The sequence below is a fragment of the Belonocnema kinseyi genome, chromosome 9 (assembly GCF_010883055.1).
Source record: "Belonocnema kinseyi isolate 2016_QV_RU_SX_M_011 chromosome 9, B_treatae_v1, whole genome shotgun sequence".
In the NCBI taxonomy this organism is placed as follows: Eukaryota; Metazoa; Arthropoda; class Insecta; order Hymenoptera; family Cynipidae; genus Belonocnema; species Belonocnema kinseyi.
The window spans coordinates 88,054,702-88,074,379 of record NC_046665.1 but is presented as its reverse complement, the minus strand read 5'-3'; the positions used below and the strand labels follow the sequence as shown (position 1 = coordinate 88,074,379).

Below are 19,678 nucleotides of genomic sequence, written 5' to 3'. Positions count from 1 at the left end.
GTCAGTTTCTTTTTCAAGTTATATAAATATAATTTTCTTAAGATTCTTGTTGAAATTTAAACAGATTTTTAAACATTTCAGACGTGTCCAAAAAGAATCTAGAAAATTCTAAACAAATTTTTTTGTTATTTTACAGGATTGTAACTAAACTTTATGAAAAATTCGAGGCAGTTTCAAAGATATTTAGAAATTTAAAAAGTTGACAACAAGTTTAAAAAGATTTTATACATTTTCGGAAATTTCTCAAAGTTTTATTATGTTTTTATTCTCTTCAAACATTCAAAAACTCATAAATATATTTGGCACTGAGTCGGATTATTGCTAAAATTCCCGCATCTATACAATTTAAAAAATGTTGTATAATAAAATAATAAAAAATTCTGGAATTTACAAAATTAATGACGAAAATTGAAATTCTCGATTTGCAAAATTCTTGAGTTTGAATCATTGGAAATTTTAATTTCCTCCATTAATTTAGTAATTTCCGGAATTTTCTATCTGGATTTTTTTCAGAAATTTTACAGGGTCGAAAATGTTCTTTTTCTGTATTTTTTAGTCCCACTTTTTGAAATCTTTTGAAATCTTTTGAACCGCTCTTTAAAATTTATTTTTTAAAAATGAAAAATCTTTAAGAATTTTTCAAGGAGTCTTATGAAAATCTGTTTATTATCTTGAAATCTTTAAAAAAATCTGTATATTGTTAAAAAGAAATTTCCTTATTTGAAATTTTTCGAACATCTCTTTAATTATTCTCTATGAAAACATTCAAAATAAAAGTAATTTTAAGTTTTCCTAGGAATTTTAAGAAAATTTGTTTCCCGTTTTGAAATCTTTCAACATTTTAAAACGATTTTCATTTTTTGTTCGAAATCTGCCAAAATCAACGAAAACGTAAAAAATTGCTATAGAAGCTTCCAAATTCTTTTTTGAAAATTATGATCCTTAACAAATGTTATTTTTATTTTGACACCTTTTTAAATTAGCTAAAAAGTTTCAAGATTTATACGTATTACAAATTTTTCAAACAGATTATAATATTACCGAATTTAAAAATCATCAATAATAAAATTCCCGGTAGTTCATAATATTACTGAAATCGAAAATTTTTGAAATAATAAAATCCGGACAGAAAATTTCCGAATTATAAAATACCCGACACTAAAATTCCGCGTTCCCAGTTAGAATTTGTCACATTTTTAAATATCCTTGTCTCAAATTAAAATTTGCTCAAGTTTAAAAATCTTGTTTTTCTCCTTCAAATAAAAATTTGCCAAAATTTGAAGCTTCTCTCTTTCAAATTTTAGACAAAATAATTCAATATCTATGTACATTATAGACTTTTCCAAATTAATAAGATTGAGTTTTATGATCCCAAATGAAAATAATTTTTATAAGTATCTTAATATCGTCCTTGGTAGTTTTGGCTTTATGATAACGCTGGTCACATTTGCCCATTTTCGCTTTAAAACTTTTTCCCGATTGTGCACTAACATCAGTTGACGTACATCTGCTTAATATTTCATTAGGCGTTATTTCTTTAAACTTTAGAGAGTTAGTTAAAGCCTGGTGAGAAAGAAGAACACAATTCTAACATATTTTTAAACACCTTTTTAATCAAACAAATATTGAGGAATGATAAATTTTTTCTACTTACTTAAATTTTATCGGATACTTTATAATTGACTTCAAATATTATGTTACGGGATGTTTGACTTGATGTTACAATATTGCCGACTGTAATATCTGCGAACACAGAAAAAACTAACGGTAAAAAGCGTTTCAGGTAAAAATTCTGAGGGTAATCTTGTCATATAAAAAATGAAGATGGGTAAGAGTAAAATGAAAAAGTAGAGATATTTTATTTTACTCTAGCCGATCTTTAGTTTTTTGCATTCCGAGATTAATTCCAACACTTTTACCTGAAATGCTTTTTACCTTTTGTTTTTTCTGTGAAGACTACATATAAAAATAAAAAGTAATAAAAAGATTGCACAAAAATATTATTATTTAACTTATACACATATTTATTTATTTGGTTATAGAAAATAAAGAGTGGAGCTTCACGCTAAACTCACAAAAATCAAAAGTTCTCATCTGATCCATAGTATTTGTTTAAGCCTTACAAATAGAGAGACAAAGTATTTCTCAGATATATTTAATATATTGATATGTTTAACAAACCAACCTTATATGTAGGATATCCATGTATCCAAAGTTGTAATGTTTAACGTTTAATTTAAGTAATTTTAAAATCAAAGATTGTAATGAGGTTATAAAGACTTCATATCGGAATAAGGACATTCGTATTTTTATTTTTATTTACACAATTCTGTAAGCGAATATCGACAAAAGCGATGCCGTTTAACATTTTGTTTAAATTACAGCTGTTCGCAAAATCCGCAAATATTTTAAAGGATTTTTAACACATTTCCCTAATGTATAGATGTATAGAATTCATTTAAATTGGCGTTACTCAATATCATATATGTGTAAAAGAATTGATCAATTTGATATATGCTAATTTAGAAAAAATTGTGTTGCTTACTTGGAAAGCACAGAAAGGTAATAAGCAGAAGATAGCTTGGACTATCTTCTTCATGACGTGTGTCATGATTGAATGACATGTTCTTTCAAAAACCAGTAAAGATGTCACTGTTCGAAGTCGTTTAATATCTTCTTCCTATCAAAGCAGATCCAGAAGTACACTGTAAAAGAGATTTTTTGTAAATATTCACTGCGTTTTTTCAATTGTACCAAAACCTGTAAAATAATGTTTTTCTATTTGGAAGTTCACTTATATCGAACGCAGTTATTTTACAGGTTTTGGTACACTTACAAAAACGCAGTGGATACTTACAACACATTTTTCAAAAGTGTATATCACCTGAATCTGAGAAGATGCCTTTTTATAATAAATACTTGCCATACATGAAATGTTTATTTAATTGACGCCGTAGCAGTTTATAAGAGAAAAGTTGGGAAAGAATCAGAAAATCACCATGTTTTTAAGCCTGGACAGAGCTAACATTTTAAATGAAACAGTTGATTTGTCCAGATAAAACTTGTTTTTAAATTTGAAGAGTCGATTATCCGGTAGCCACTAACACTTCCGTATGCACTGGTAGGTGTCCGAGATTACTCTTTTTTCAAAAGGTCAAAAAAAAGCCCCTGATAACAAATATCTTTGGTAGGTTTTTGAAATACGGGTCATTTTTTAAAAACAATTTCATTATTTATTCACAAAAGAATTTATAAATGTCATTTTTGGCATAGCTGGACACAAATAAAACTTTTTTGTATCTTGCACTTTTTTCGTACGACGAACTTTTTGCAATGTACAGCGTTATAAACAAATGATTTTTTAAACAAAATTTCGATATTTGCACAGTGATACCTCAGAATCTATTGCTCGAAAAAATTCAAAAGTTGTACCTCAGTAACACAATATAAAGAAGGTAATCACTAATAACTTGAAAATTGTGGCTTTTAGGGGAGCGTCTATTTTTAAAAAATACATTATTTATAAGGCCGTGAATAAATAATGGTTCATCGTACGAGCAAATATCCCCAGTGTGAAAAGTTTAATCTTGTTTCAGGGAGTATCACAACAATTTTGGGTTAACTCTGGTTATTGAGTTTCATTATTTATATCAATTGTTATCAATAATTTAGCAAAAGAAATTATGAACAGCAGATTATGTTATTAATGCTAGATAAAGGTTTCGTCACAATTTGAAGCAATAATATGACACTGGTTGATCTGCGTCATTGTTTCTTGATAAATGAAGAGTCTATACGATTTCCTCTTAAAAATAGCAACTTTTGAACAAAAATTTAAGGTAATAAGTTTTTATTCGATCAGAAGATTGATTTTTCCTCAAGAGATCTATCCTCTATATGGGTAGTGTATAAGTTAAAAAATGTTTTGAGTAATAGATTCTGAGGTAACAATGTGCAAATGTGGCAATTTTGTTAAAATAACAATTTGTTTATAACGCTTTACATTGCAAACTGTTCGTCGTACGAAAAAAGTGCAAGACAGAAAAAAGTTTTATTTTTGCTCAGCCATGCTAAAAATGATTTTATACCTTTTTTGTGAATTAATAATGAAATTGTTTAAAAAGACGTTGACCTGGATTTCGAAAGCCTACCCAAGATATTCGAAATCAGGGGCCTTTTTTGGACTTTTGAAAAAGAGTAATCTCAGGGAACTATCAGTGCATACACAAGTCTTAGTGGCAACTGGATTACGAGGAACCAAATATGATTGGTCAATTTTTTTTTAATGAAGTTATGCATTTGGCATTTTGAGGATATGAGGAATATGATTATTGAGCACCTTTTCACAATAAATCTCTATCCCATTAAAATTGCGCTTTAAAAATTGTGCACCCTTTATCAAATATAATTTAGAATCCGTATATTTTGTTCTAAAGTGTTTAATATATGTTATAAAAACTTTTTTTTTCATAATTCAAAGTAAGACATCCTTTAAAAGATTTATTGGATACTATTTGTTTAATTTAAAGTAATATATGTTTTGATTTAGATAGAGTACTGGCTAAAATTAAAAAAATAATTTATCTCATTATTTTAAACCAAGAATATTATTTCTGTAAATCGAATAACATTTTTTAATTTACCTAATATAAATCTAAATTAGTGAAATTTCACTATTTACTAGTGGTATTTTATTAATTGAATTAGCAAAATCTGTGTTACTAAATATTATTAGAAAATGAGAAATTAAATTTGTTGACATGTTTATATTCTAAAATTTGATAGTGGAAATTAGTATTCATTTAATATTGGAAATATATTTATTTATTGAGGGCCTAATTTAAAAAACGTTAATACAATAAAAAAATGTGGTAAACTGGAAAAATTAATAAGAGAACGTGAGTATGTCCAATTTTTAGCTTTATTGAAATAAGAAGGCACTATTGTGAAATTGGGCAATATATATTAGATTAGATCATTTCCTCTAATTAGCATCATCAATCGTGAAGTTTTTCAATGTAAATTTTCAAAATTTTATTTCAAAATTTTAAAAAATTTACATATTGTTAAAAAACATTCCCTTGAAATTTTGAAGATTCCTCTTCAATAATTTGGAAAATCTTTTGAAAATTTTAGACATCTTTTTAATTATTATCTTTCAAAAAATGTAAAAATGAAAGTAATTCTCAAAATTCTTTAAAAGCTTTTTTTTTGTGCGCAAACAGCAAAAATCAACAAAAAATTTAAAAAATTGCTTTAGAATTTTGCAACTTCTCTTTTTTTACAATTTTGAAAATCTTGTGAAGTGTTTTGAAATTTTTTTAAATGTTGTTTTAAGCATACTTTTTCCAAACTTTAAAATATGGGATAAATCATATTATATATTATATATAAATCATATTTATATTTTCTCCCTAAAATTATAATTATTTTAAATTTTATTTTTTTTTATTAAAAATATTTTTTGATTTGGAAATTCAACTATATATATATATATATTTTTAAATTTGTCCTTCTGGTTTAAAAATTCGTTCTTTTTGGTAAACATTTTATTAGTTTTTGGTTAAAAGTACAAGTTTTTGGTTTAAAATTAATCTGCTTTGATTACATTTTTCGTCGAGGATTCATTTCTGCTTGGTTAAAAATTCTACATTTTTTGAAAAATTGCACTAATTTGATCAAAATTCACCTTTTTTGGTATAAAATTAATCTTCTTGGTCGAAAATTATTTTGTTGTTGATAATTCAAATATTTGGGTAAAAATGAACTTTTTTGTAGAAATTCTCTTTTGGAAAAATATCATTTTTTTAGAAAAGTACAACTGATTGAAAGTTAATCGTTTTAGCTGAGGATTCACCTATTTTGTGGAAAGTTCGTACTTTTTGCACGAATTTTGAAAGATTTCAATAGAATTAAATTGTATTTTTTTTAATATTGATTTTAGGAGAATAATATAAAACATTTCAAAAGATTTTAAGGCATTTTGTTTTTAGTTCTGGAAGATTTTTAAAAGCCTTACAAACAACTCGAATCATTTAAAAAAGATAATTGGGAGTTTTGAAAAAAATTCTGATAATTATATTTTTGAAATGAGTACAAAACGTTGAAAACCACATATGGGTTTTTGAAGATATCGAACAAAAAATGCTTTTTAAGAATTTTGATAGGTTTAAAGAGAATAGTATTTTTTACGAAATAAAAAATAATTAAAATAAAAAAAAGAATTATCAGCTGAAATTCTTTATATTTGATTTAATTATTAGAATTCTTACAAATTGAGGTTTAGAGATTAAAAATAAAACACATGATAATAATTAAACTCGTTGAAAAGTGAAATTATCAAATTGAAAGCACTGGAAATATATATAAATATATAAATGAGTTTAAATGGAAAGCGTCAAAAATTTAATAATATCAAATGAAACATACAAAGTTGAACGATTATACTTGAAAACACTTCTATTATTTAGTATTGAAATAAATAAGTTTTAAATTCAACGATTCATAATACATTCCAATTTGACAGTCATATATATTTCCAAAAAAAGAAGAAGTATTTTACTCTCAAAAATAATTCTAATTAGAATTGAATTTTATTTTGTTGGAGGATTATTCTTTAATGATATTTTTTCCAAAAAAGTCCCTAATTTTTCCAAATATGGCCTGGAAAGAACCGAGAAACATCCTGAAAAATCTCTGACGTAGTGGCCGCAACAGGAGCATTTTTTTAACAGCCGGAAATGGGAAGGAAGGTCAATTGAACCAAATTTAAGTGTTAAAATTGTTTATTTATTTCAATAAAACTTGTATTTAGACAGTTGTACTTTAAAAATTTGGTATAAAATGGTCGAAATTTGGAAATGTGAACGACCTATTTTTTTTATAATCATCCTGCGCCTTATCATTCGCGTTGCGTACTTTTGTTGCCTCCTTTTGGCATTCGATTGAAGATTTAGTGCATTTATTACCTACTTCTGTAATACATGCCTTAGCTTCACCATAATATAATTCTGCATCGTGTTCTAATTGCGCAGCTACTTTTTTACAGCAGTTTTCAGCAGACTTTAAACAAAAAAATCATTTTTTTTACATAAAATTAATCTTTCCTCTACAAAGTAAGCATATTACTGATATTTTAAATATTGCTTGCATGGTCTTCATTGCCATACATTTAAAAAAAAAATGTATGCACTAGAATGTCAGTTAACTTTTTTAAGATATGTCAAATTTGAATAAATATATTAAAAAATTGAAAATATTTTATATAGTATTATATAGACTTTTCCAACTGAATAAGAATGATTTTTATAATTACAAATAAAAAATTTAATCGTTACTATTTAGCAATTTTATTTTAATTTTTTTCAGCAATCAAATATTGTCAGAAGACTTTGGCAATGACCGAAAATCTTTTAAGAGATATTTAATGTGAAACTGTTTTCGTAACTGGTTATGTATACCATTAAATCAATAAATATATGAAACTACGTTAAAAAGGAAGCACATTGTGTTTGAAATAGATTATAAATAATATTTGTTCAAATACCTGAATATCCTCAGTAGTTTTGGCTTTATGATAACACTGTTGACATTTGTCTCTTTTGTTTTCAAAACTTTTGTCCCAATGTTCACTAGCATCAGTTGACGTACATCTAACTAATATTTCGTCAGGCGTTATTTCATTAAACTTGAGAGTTTTAGATAAAGCCTGATGCGAAAGAAAAACAAAATTATAACAACAGATTTTTAAAAACTGGTTTAATTAAATAAATCTTAAGAAATTACAAATTGTTTTCCACTTACATCAATTTTGTCGTATACTTTATCATTGACTTGAAACATTGCGTCGTCCGATGCTTTACTTGAAGCTGAAACGTCCCCGGTTGACTTATCTGCGAACACAGAAAAAACAAAAGGTAAAAAGCGTTTCAAGTAAAAATTCAGGGGGTAATCTCACCATACAAAACAAAAATCGAAGATCGATAAGGATAAAAGGAAAAATTATTGATATTTTATTTTACACTTGCCAATCTTCAGTTTTTTGCATTTCGAGATTACACCCAACAGTTTTACCTGAAATGCATTTTACCTTTTATTTCTTCTGTGAAGACTACCTGTAAAAATAAAAAGTAATGGGAAAATTGCACGAAAGTATTATATTTTAGCTTTCACTTTTTAATTTTTAATACTTTAATGGAAGTATACACACACACACACACACATATTTGGTTATAGAAAAACAAAGGAGGAGCTCCACGGTAAAATAAAAAAATTCAAAAGTTGCTCCTATCGTTTTTACATTCTCATCCTAATGAGAAGGTATTGGCTTAATGTAAAACTTCACTTTTTCGGTTTTAATCAAATGTCCACGTTTTGAGAAACACTGAGTCAGAAAAAAATGATTGTTACGAAGGAGCCTGGCTGTCCATCTATCTGTAGTCTGTAGACTATAGGCACGACAACTTTTGAAAAATTGATCAAATTGGATTCTACTATGGCACACTTTTTTAAGGCCTAAAAAGAAAGTACGAGTTCGTACACTAGCTATTTTGGATGAAAATTCAAAGAATGAGCGCATTTTCAAAATATTTGAGACCATATTTTTTCAAGATTTAAAAATTCTATGTGTCAAGAGAAGAAAATCGTTGATTTTTGAAAGACCTACAAGAATATTATAGCAACTTTTTGAATTTTGTCGAAAAGTTGAAATTTCAAATTTCGATCGTACAAAAAATAATGAAAAATCAACAAATCTATTTTACGGTTAAACTAAGCAAGATATGAAAATAAATGAATTAACTAAAATTGTGCGCCCTGAAAATCTCTACAAATTGGTCAATAATTTAACAACATTAAAAATAAAAATTTTTTTATGAAAAACGACACAAGTTGCAATAAAATGTTTATTAATCATTTTTATTCTAATAGAATGTGCATTTTTTTAATGGTAAAAATAAGAAAATGAAAATACTTTTTTTCCTCTGCTAATTCATATTATGAATGGTAATAATACAAATTTATTTATATGATATACATTTTTTAGGGCGGCTAAAAACCCAGGCGGAAAAATTAGATATAGTCTATATATAGTGTGAAGTATTATATATAATATTCATTTATTTTATACAAAAAAAATCTATGAAACATATGAGTATTATATATAATACTTCACACTATATATAAAATATACATAATATTTTCGTCTGGGAATTCAATTTATTGCAGAATAAGAAACAAATATTAGAGTAATCATTAAACATAAGATTTGTTCTTTATTTTGAAATATCTGAATAAGCAGCCGCAGACCGAGATAAAAAGATATAAATATAATATACATTTGATATAATAGAGTTGAACATATAATATACATAAGTTCGCAATTCCGACGTAATCAAGTGCGAAGCATAAGATACGTGATGAGAATGTGTTCGTTAAAGCCAAAAGAGTTTTAACAATAGAGAATTCACAATCACCAAATAACAGTTGTCCATGTTTTGACCTTTCATTTAAAAGGCTTGCGCACAAATGTAGGGTAAATACAAAATCCGAGCGCTTAGCGCGAGGTGAATGCATCATCGAGCGCGAAGGACGAGACATTACAATTTTACAATAAAAGATTGTAATAAGGTTATAAAGATTTCATATCGGTATAATTAGATTATATATTATTAATGTCCGTCAACATTTTTAAGTCTATCGGATTTTACCAGATTTTCGAGGGTTTCAGTATTTTCAAAGGATTTTAAAGGTTTTCAATAAGGAATTTTAATGAAATTTTGCAGGATCTCAAAGGATTCCATACAACTTTAAATATTTCAAGGAAAAAAATTGGAAAAAATGTTTGTTGCATAATTTTTAAATGGCCCCTATAAAGTGTAGATGTAAGTAATGAATTTAAATTGGCGATGCTTAATATTAAACATGTGTAAATGATTTTTTTTTAGTTTAATATATGCTAATTAAAAAAAAATTGTTTTACTTACTTGAAAGGAACAAAAAGCTAATAAGTAGAAGATAGCTTGAGCCATCTTCTTCATGACCTGTGTGATAATAGAATAAGACGTTCTTTCAAAAACCAGTATATCACCTGAATCTCAAAAGATTTCTTTTTATACTGCAGACTTGTCATACGTGGAATGTTTATTTAATTGACGCCATAACAATTTATAAGAGAAGAGTAGGGGAAGAATGAGGTAATTATCATGTTTTTAAGCCTGGGCTAAGCTATCATTAGAAAAATAAAAATCTGTTTTGCTGTAATCATTGTTTAAACTGTGAATATACGTGGATATGCTTTACTATAAGAGAAGCTTGAAGAAGACAGAAGTATATAGTTTCTAGTGGTAGACTTGATTTGCCCAGAGAAAAGTTATTTCTAAATTTAAGGAGTAAAGGTACAAAAAATGAGTTATCCATAGTATTGACATATTCAGGATTCGAAGAATATTATTATTGAGCCCTGGTTCATAAAAAACTTTATCCCATTAAAATTGCGCTATAAAAATGGAGTCCTTTATAAAATTTAAATTAGAATCTGTATATTTTGATCTAATAAGTGTTCACTATGTTATTTATAACTTCGTTTTCATAATCAATAGTTAAAGTTCCTTTACAAAAAGGCAACTTTTTTTAATAATAACCTCTTTCTTCCTCTGAATTCAAGAAATGATTTATTGAATACTATTTGCTTAATTTAAAATAATATATGTTTTAATGGAAATAAAGTACTGGATCAAATTTAAGAAATAATTTTCTTATGTCATTATTTTAAACCAAGAATATTATTTTTGTAAAATTAATTAAATTACAGAAAACGGAGCAACTTAATTTTAGTAGAAAATGAAATATTCGATTTGTCAAGATGTTCATATTCTAAAATTTGATAGTGTAGGAGTACTATTAATATCATATTGAAAATATATTAATTCATTGAGGGCTTGATTAAAAAAACGTTATTGAAATGAAATATTTAACAAACAGGAAAAAGTTCATAAAAGAACGTGGTTGTATGATTGCGAACCTGGTACGCAGCAGCATGTTTACAAGTTCCGTCTTCAAAATGAAAAAACAACATTATTTACACAGTTAATCTATTCCACCATACATCATTTCTTTTAACTCTACCATAAATTGCGAAGATTTTCAATGTGAATGAAAAAAAAATTTATATTATAAAATAAAAATTTTGAATAAATACTAATTTGCTTACATTTTGTTACCATTGGAATTTAAGCTAAAATTAGATTCAGAGATCTGAGAAAAAGGAAATATAAGTCTGATCAGTTGCCTTTTCAAATTATATAAATATAAATTTTCTAAGATTCTTGATACAAATGAAATAGATTTTTGAAGATTTCAGATATATCAGAACAAAACCTAGAAAAATTTCAAGAAATTTTGTTATTTTACAGTATTTTGCAAAATTATATGGAACATTGACGTCAGTTGCAAAGATATTAAGGACTTTTAGAAGGTGGCAAGAAATAAAAAAATATATTATAAGTTTTCGGAATCTTTTAAGGTTTTAAAGTATTTGTTATCTCTTCGAAAATTTTTTTAATATCTTTCACACTCACTCAAATTATTCCTAAAATTTTCAATAACCTTTTAAAATTAAAAAAAAAAATGTCTTAAAATGTGGCAGATACAATAAAATAATTTTCAAATAATAAAATAATAAACTAAAGTTATTTAATTTGTTGAACATATTTTTTATTTATTTATTACCTCAACAATTTTGTTATTGTTTATATTCAGGAATTTTAAGTTTCGCCAATAATTTAATAACTTCGAGAATTTTCTAGATCGAATTTTTTTACGGACCTTCACAGCATCGAAAATTTTCTTTCTCGGGATTTTTTAGTCGTCCCACTTTTTGATATCTTTGAAGTCTTTTGAAATCTTTTTAATTCTCTTTAAACTTTATTTTTTCAAAATGAAAAATCATAAAAATTTATCAGGATTCTAACGAAGTTTTGTTTATTATCTTGAAGCCATTCAAAATTCTTGAATAGCTTCAAAATCTTATTTCAAAATGTTCAAAAATCTACACATTGTAAAAAAATTCAAAATAAAAGTAATTTCAAGTTTTCCCAGAAATTTTAAGAAAATTTGTTTACCCTCTTAAATCCGTTCAAAATTCTTTAAAAGCTTCACACTATTTTTCGAAATCTGAAAAATCAACGAAAGTTTAAAAAAATTGCCTTAAAATCTCTCAGATTCTATTTCTGAAATTCTTGTGTAATGTTTTGAAATCTTTTAAAATATGTGGCAGTTGAATTCCCAAAATTGAAGGTTTAAATCTAATTCCAATACGGGCAAAAATTATATTGGAACTTAGAAAATAATTATATTGCTTGTGTGAGAGTCGACTTCTACAGCATTTTTAAGCTTCGTGAATGACAAAACAATGAGAGTTTGCCAACTTTAGGTTTTGTTAAGTAATTTCAAAATGGCAGGAAAATGTGTTATCCTGGAAATTTGTATCCTTACGTTTTTGGGGTCGCTGTGTCCGAATATGCAGTCAAAATTCAGAAATGCAAAATGGCGGATCCAATATGGCGCACGAAAATACAAAAAAATGGCTCGATTTGGATCAATCTTGCTACATACGAGTTTGTGCGGTCGCTGAACCCGAAAATGAAGTCAAAATTCCAAAATTTAATTGGGCCGACGAAAATATCCGCCATTTTGAGTTTTCGAATTTTGACTTCAGATTCGGATTCAGCGATCCCAAAAACCCCCGAGTGAGCCTTGAATGGAAAATTGGAGTAAGTTAAATAGGAAAAAAGATGATTGACGCGTTTTGCGTCAATGCCACATAGGGCACGGAAATTTTTGATGCATTTTGCGTCAATGCCAACGAAGGGGTCAAGAGAAATTGATGTCAGAAAATATAGAAAACATCTAAATTGTGAATTTTAAAGTGACATTTTTTTATATTGCAGGTTCAAAAAGTGAAAAAGGTGGTCCAATTTTGAATTGAAGAATAAAAAATTAACCTTATGGGGTAAGTTCTGGCTTTCAAAAGCAATTATTTTAATTTAAATAATGCAAAGAGAATATTAAAAAAATAGCAATTTTGTACCTGCTGTAGAAATACAACGTGTGACTGATATTTGACAATAAAATTAATTTTGTTCATGTCAAATACAAATTTTAATTCTACTGAATATGCCTGGCTTTTATGAAATAATACAATTTTACATGACTGATCTTAAATTGTTGTTAGTTTTATTGTGCAGAATAATGTGACATTGTTTTTCACTGCCTTACAACTGAAACTCAATTCTTAATTGTGTGTTTCAATTTGTCAATTTTCGTTCCTTCGAGATTTTCAAGTTACCGAATTGTCTTTGAAAAAAGCCACAACAATGATTTGGAGATTTTTGTTACACACCTATTTTTTAGAGAAGGATTTTTTGTTTTGTAAAATAAATTTTAAGAAAATATTTGAAAACATTACAAAACTGTTTAAAAGATTATTTAAGTCGTTAAAGGAAAATCTGGATAATTTCAGGGCTATTTTTTTAGTTTTTGAAGATTGTTAAAGATCTTTTGACATATAATTAATCTTCTCGGTCGCAAGTTAATTGCGTTGGCTGAGGATTCACCTATTTTGGGGAAATTTCGCACTTTTTACACGAATTTTGAAAGGTTTCAATGGAAATAATTTTTTTTTATGTTGATTTTAGGAGAATAATATTATATTTACATGCTCTTAAAAACAAATAAACTCTACATTAAATAAACAAGAATGTCTACAAATAGTTCTTTTAATTTTATTTTTATATGATTTTTTGTAAAAATTAATAACTTAAAAAATTGAGACGTTTTGAAAATATTATTTTACAGTTTTAACTTAGTCATTGCATGTTGGCTATCGAGTGCCACGCATACCTTATTTCAAAAGAATTATTTTTAACATGAATAATGTAAGGTTCAAGTGATTAAGTGAGTAAATATTTCTCACTTTTCAATTTAGAAGTAAACTTGTGAATACACTTGCCTTTGGAAGTGATGTGGCCTCTCGTGCAGAAATTTCGGCCTGGCCCCGATCGGGCCAGATCGCGGATGAAACACACGCTCAGATCGGGGCCAGGCCGGGACACCCGATCGGTACACGATCAGTCTCAATATAATCCATTCGTGAAATTCACGAATGGAGATTTGGTATAAGTAAACTCGAAACTATCGAATGATCCTCTCCTTTCGAAGGCCACCTTAATATTTTGAATTTCCAATTAAGTTATTTTAATTTAAAATTAAAGTAAGACATGCGCGAAAAAAGAGGTTTCAGATTACAAAATTTAATTATACTTTTGAGAAACGTAAGATTATTGTAGATGGTATCAGTTTCGAGGAAAAGGTTAATTTTTTATGAAAAAAATGGATGATCACTAAAAATATTTTAATTAACAATTTTAATTTCTTGAAAAAAATGTTGTCTATAAAACTTCTCAACAAATTAGAAAAACTTTTTTTGCAAAAAGATACGCTACAACTTGACATTTTCGAATGCTTTCAAAAAATCAGCGGGAAATAACCTATGATTTACGATTTATTAACATTTTACTCTAAAGAAGTTCAATTTTCTGTCAATTGCATTACTTCTTGAGAAATTCGAGAAGGTGGTTGTGGATAATATTTTCGCCGAAAAATTGAGCTATCATTTATTCTATCGTTTTATTTTTTCAACTCTGTTAAGAAGCAATATAGACCAAACAACTTTTAAACAAAAATGAAAAGTTTTGAATTAAATATTTCTGGTTATTTTAAATATTATTTACAAAATATGCATTTAATTAACTTTTATTGTTAATTATTAATTTCGACCTAATGGACAGTTTATAAGTTGAAATGTCATTGTTTATAATAAAAAAGAAAAATAACTTTGTTTAGCATTTTAAACCTCTCGCGAAACTAATTAGATGCCGAATGTGACGCATGCGCAGTGTAGTAACTAGCTCTTGTTGGTATCCCTACGCAATTGGCATTTTGCATTTTGATTGTACTACTTGATTCTGAAATTCATGTTATGAAAATTTGTCCTTAACGTATGTCTTTAATGAATGTATTATTGATACAGAATCAATGTTTCAATGATAGAATCGATTGTATCACATATTTTCTTCTCATAATCTAAAAACATTACAATTGTGTGCATACTGCAATCCATTTCTTGTCAATAGATTTGATAATTCTAAATATACATTAAATCGAATAATAATAATAATAATAATAATAATAATGGCTCAGTTGGTTAGATACTTGGACTTCACCTCAGAGGTCCGGGGTTCGATCCCTGATCAGAATCCCGGTAGAAATATAATGAAGTTTAAAAAAATGCATAAAAATTCTGAGTAAGTTCAAAACAATTCAAGTAAAATTCAAAATATCGGAAGTGAATGATAAAAAGTCGAGAAAATTTCATTATTTCCAGTAAAATGTGACGAATGTAAGAAAAATTGAAAAAGAATTTTACTTTGAAGAAATTTATATGAGAATTTGACTGTATTCAACGAGATGTAAAAAGTCACAAAATTTTCATTAAATTGAGTAAAATGGGAGTTAACAGTTCCAAAACAAAATTTTATTATGTTTAGAAACCTTTTTTTTTTAATAAAAATTGACTGACGTTTGAAACTTCTCTCTTCCAATATTTAGAAAAAGTGCTTTAATATCTATGTACATTATTTGTATTATGGAATATGGAGAAATGTGGCAGCTGACCTCCCTATGTTGGAAATTTAAATCTATCTTGAAATCTGTATTAGCAGTATAAAATGCATATTTTTGTGTTTTAAATTAATTTTTTTACAAAATTCGTATTTTTGACTTGAAAACTGAAAATTTTGGATGACATTTTTTTCTTCATTGACTGAAAAAACTTTCTTGGTTACAAAATCAACTCTTTTATTTTCAGCCTAGAAAGCTCACCTCCTCCTACCTCCAATCATTGGCGTCCTTCTCTGATTTCTTAAATAATACATGCTTCAGAAAGTTTCGCCAGAATTAATTAATGTATACTATCATTTTTACACATACTGCACATACTATTTACCTAATACAATCAAATATCATTTAAAATAAAATTGGTATATTAGGATTGGTGCTTTTACTTTAATGGATGGTATTTCAGTCTACAAATATTTTCATTTGAAATCAAAATTAGTTGAATTCATGCACGAATGAGTTCGAAACACAATGGGTCAACCCTTAGCCAAAAAGATCAATTTTCAACCAGTCGATTAATTTCCAGAAAAAAACACGAATTTTCAATCATTTTGTTGATTTCTTAACCAAATGCGCTTTTAATTGTGAACCAAACTGTAGCAATTTCAATAAAAAAAGATGAGATTTCTACACAAAGAGGTGTAATTCCTAAAATATTTACGATTTTTCAGGCAATTTCATAAATGTTTTGAAATCTTTTGAAATCTTTTAAAGTTTACTTCCAAAAATCATAAAAAAATAAGAGTTTTAAAAAATAATTAAATAAAAGTTATTTAAAGTTTCCTCAGGAATAGCAGGAAATGATTTTTATTATCTTGATATACCTTTGTAAAACACTTTAAAAAACTGTTTTTTTTATCCTGCAAAATTCAGAAAAAAATGGCCTTTTTATTATGAATCTTAAGAAAATTCTTTTATCACCTTAAAACCTTTCGAGCTCTTTAAAAGGTTCGATTTATTGTGTCTAAATGTTCAAAAATTAATTATCGAATCTTTTCGAAACTTCTAAAAATTTGAAATATCTTTTCAAATAATTCAGTTTTTCTTAAATTGTCTTAAAATCCTCTAGATTCTTTTTTCCATTAAAGTGATTTCTAAAAATATGTTTTTACCTTTCTTGTAAGGGGTCCAAGATCATTGTGTGGCCTTATCATTTACACCGTGTTTAAAGAAGATCATTTTTTTCTTATATTCCATTTTCCCAGAAACATAATTGATGAAAAGAAAATTTTAATTGTAAAAGTTGTTTAATAATGGTAAATAATTAATTAAAAATGTCTTTAGAAGCTTTGAAAGAGTTTCATAAATCATTAAAGAATGGAAAACAAAATGTAGCTTTTTGATGAATTCGAACCAAAAAATGCTTTTAGGCTTTGTGAACGGTTTCAAGAGAATTAAAACTCTTTTAAGGACTGTTATTTTAGTTTATGCAAGACTGTTACAATATATTTGCCTATTTCAATCAATTAATATAAAAAAATAACTGATTTATCAGCTAAAATCCTTAGTAATGAAACATTGAAACCTTGAGCTTAAAAGGAAGAGTAGCTTTAAAATTTTAAGTACTTCTATTACACAATATTGAAACAAATAATTTCTAAATTCAACGATTTATAAAGGACTCAAATTTGACAGTCTTACATTTTTTTAAAGTATTCAAATTCACAAATAATTCGAATTAAAATTTAATCAATGTTATTTAGTTGCAGGATTATTCTTTAATGGTATTTTTTTTAATAAAAGTCCCTATTTTTTCAAATATGGCCTGAAAAGAACCGAAAACGTACTGAAACATCTTTGACGTAATTGACGCAGCAGGAGAAATTTTTGAACAACTGAAGATGGGAATGAAGGTTAATTAAACTAATTTAAGTATTACATTTTTTTTATTGATTCCAATAAAATTTGTATTTATACAGTTGACTTTAATCCTTTGGAAGCTTGTCGAAATTTTGATATGTGGCCCGCCCAGCACCCTTGTTATAATTTTTCTGTGCCTCCTTATTGGCGTTGCGTACTTTTGTTGCCTCCTTTTTGCATTCTATTATAGATGTCTTGCATTTTTTAGCTAATCCTTGAATGCATTTTTTAGCGTTACCATAATATAATTTTGCATCTTCTTCTACTAGCGGAACTAGTTTTTGGCAGTATTTTTCAGCAAACTAAACAAAATAAATTTCATGCATTACAATGTCCAAAATATTTTTCAAGATATATCAAATTTGGTTAAAGATATTCAAGAATTACAATGTATTTTTCATTGTATGATAGACTTTTCCAAATTACGAAGATTGAGTTTTATAATCCCAAATAAAAAAATTAATCATTACTATTTAGCGATTTTTATTGTTTTTCAGCTATGCAATATTTTAAAAAGTCTTGGGCAACAACCGATCATTTTTAAGTGATATTTAATGTGAAGTTTGTTTTGTAACTTTTAATATAATCGTACCTTAAGATCATCAGTAGTGTTGGCTTGATGATAACGCTGGTCACATTCGCCCTTTTTCGCTTCAAAACTTTTTTCCCATTCTGCACTAGCATCAGTTGACGTACATCTCATTAATATTTCATTAGGCGTTATTTCTTTAAACTTTAGAGATTTAGTGAAAGCCTGGTGAGAAAGAAGAACAAAATTATAACATATTTTTAAAAACTTTTTAAATTAAACAAATATTGAGGAATTAAACATTTTTTTCTGCTCACTTCAATTTTGTCGTATACTTGATAATTTACTTCATCTATTTTGTTATGGGATGTTTGACTTGATGTTACAATATCGCCGACTGAAATATCTGTGAACACAAAAAACTAAAGGTAAAAAGCGTTTCAGGTAAAAATTCTGAGGGTAATCTTGCTATATAAAAAATGAAGATGGGTAAGATAAAATGAAAAAGTACCTTTTGTTTTTTCTGTGAATACTGCTTATAAAAATAAAAAGTAATTAAAAAATTTCACAAAATAATGTATTTTAACTTACACACATATTTATTTATTTATTTGGTTATAGAAAATAAAGAGTGGAGCTTCACGCTAAACTCACAAAAATCAAAAAATATCATCTGAGCCATAGCATTTTTTTAAACCTTACAAATAGAGAGACGAAGTATTTCTCAAATATATTTAATATATTGATATGTTTAACAAGTCAACCTTATATGTAGGTTACCCATGTATCCAAAATTGTAGTGTATAACGTTTAATTTTAGTAATTTTAAAATCAAAGATTGTAATGAGGTTATAAAGAGATCATATCTTAATAATTACATTAGTATTTTCATTTTCATTTCCATAATTCTGTCAACAAATATCGACAAAAACGAAGCCGTTCAATTTTTTTTAAATTTCTGCTATCCGCAAAATCCACAAGTATTTCAAAGAATTTTTAACACATTTACCTAATATATAGATGTATAGAATGCAATTAAATTGGCGATACTCAATATTAAATATGTTTAAATGAATTTTTCAGTTTAATATATAATAATTGAAAAAAATGTTTGTTTTACTTGAAAGGCACAAGAAGCCAATAAGCAGAATAGGGACCCGTTCATTTTTCGGAACGGATAAAATTTAAGAAAGGTAAAATTTCAGAATGGGTTATAATACATAATGATAAAACTTAGGAATACCAAAAATTCGGAAAAAGGAATAAATCAGAAATCCAAAACTCTGAATAGTATTTATTCGGAAACCAAAGAAGCGGAATGGGTAAAAATTCGGAAACGTTAAAATTAGGAGGGTGAACAATTAGGAATAAGTAAAAATACGGATAGGAAAAGTTCGGAAAGCAGAAAAATTCGGAATAGTAAATAAATGTTGCTATTAGCAGGTCTATAGTTTTTTTTATTTATGGTAGCATACAAATATTTATCACAGCAAATTTAAATAGCATATCATAATAAATTTATGATATCCGTCATTTTAAATTTTTCACGAAAAA

At 26.9% G+C, this 19,678-nt stretch overlaps 1 protein-coding gene across 1 annotated transcript in view; it reads right to left on the bottom strand.

Moving 5' to 3' along the window:
- Positions 1 to 6,729: 6,729 nt before the first annotated feature.
- Positions 6,730 to 19,678, bottom strand: part of LOC117180631 — a 17,795-nt gene continuing 4,846 nt past the window's right edge. The window contains exons 2-6 of the mRNA XM_033373121.1: positions 18,188 to 18,349; positions 8,090 to 8,114; positions 7,804 to 7,892; positions 7,547 to 7,708; positions 6,730 to 7,062 (exon numbers count right to left, since the gene is read on the bottom strand). Of these exons, the coding sequence (XP_033229012.1) occupies positions 6,826 to 7,062; positions 7,547 to 7,708; positions 7,804 to 7,892; positions 8,090 to 8,114; positions 18,188 to 18,349 (675 nt within the window). The 3' untranslated portion in view covers positions 6,730 to 6,825. The remainder of the gene's footprint in view (positions 7,063 to 7,546; positions 7,709 to 7,803; positions 7,893 to 8,089; positions 8,115 to 18,187; positions 18,350 to 19,678) is intronic.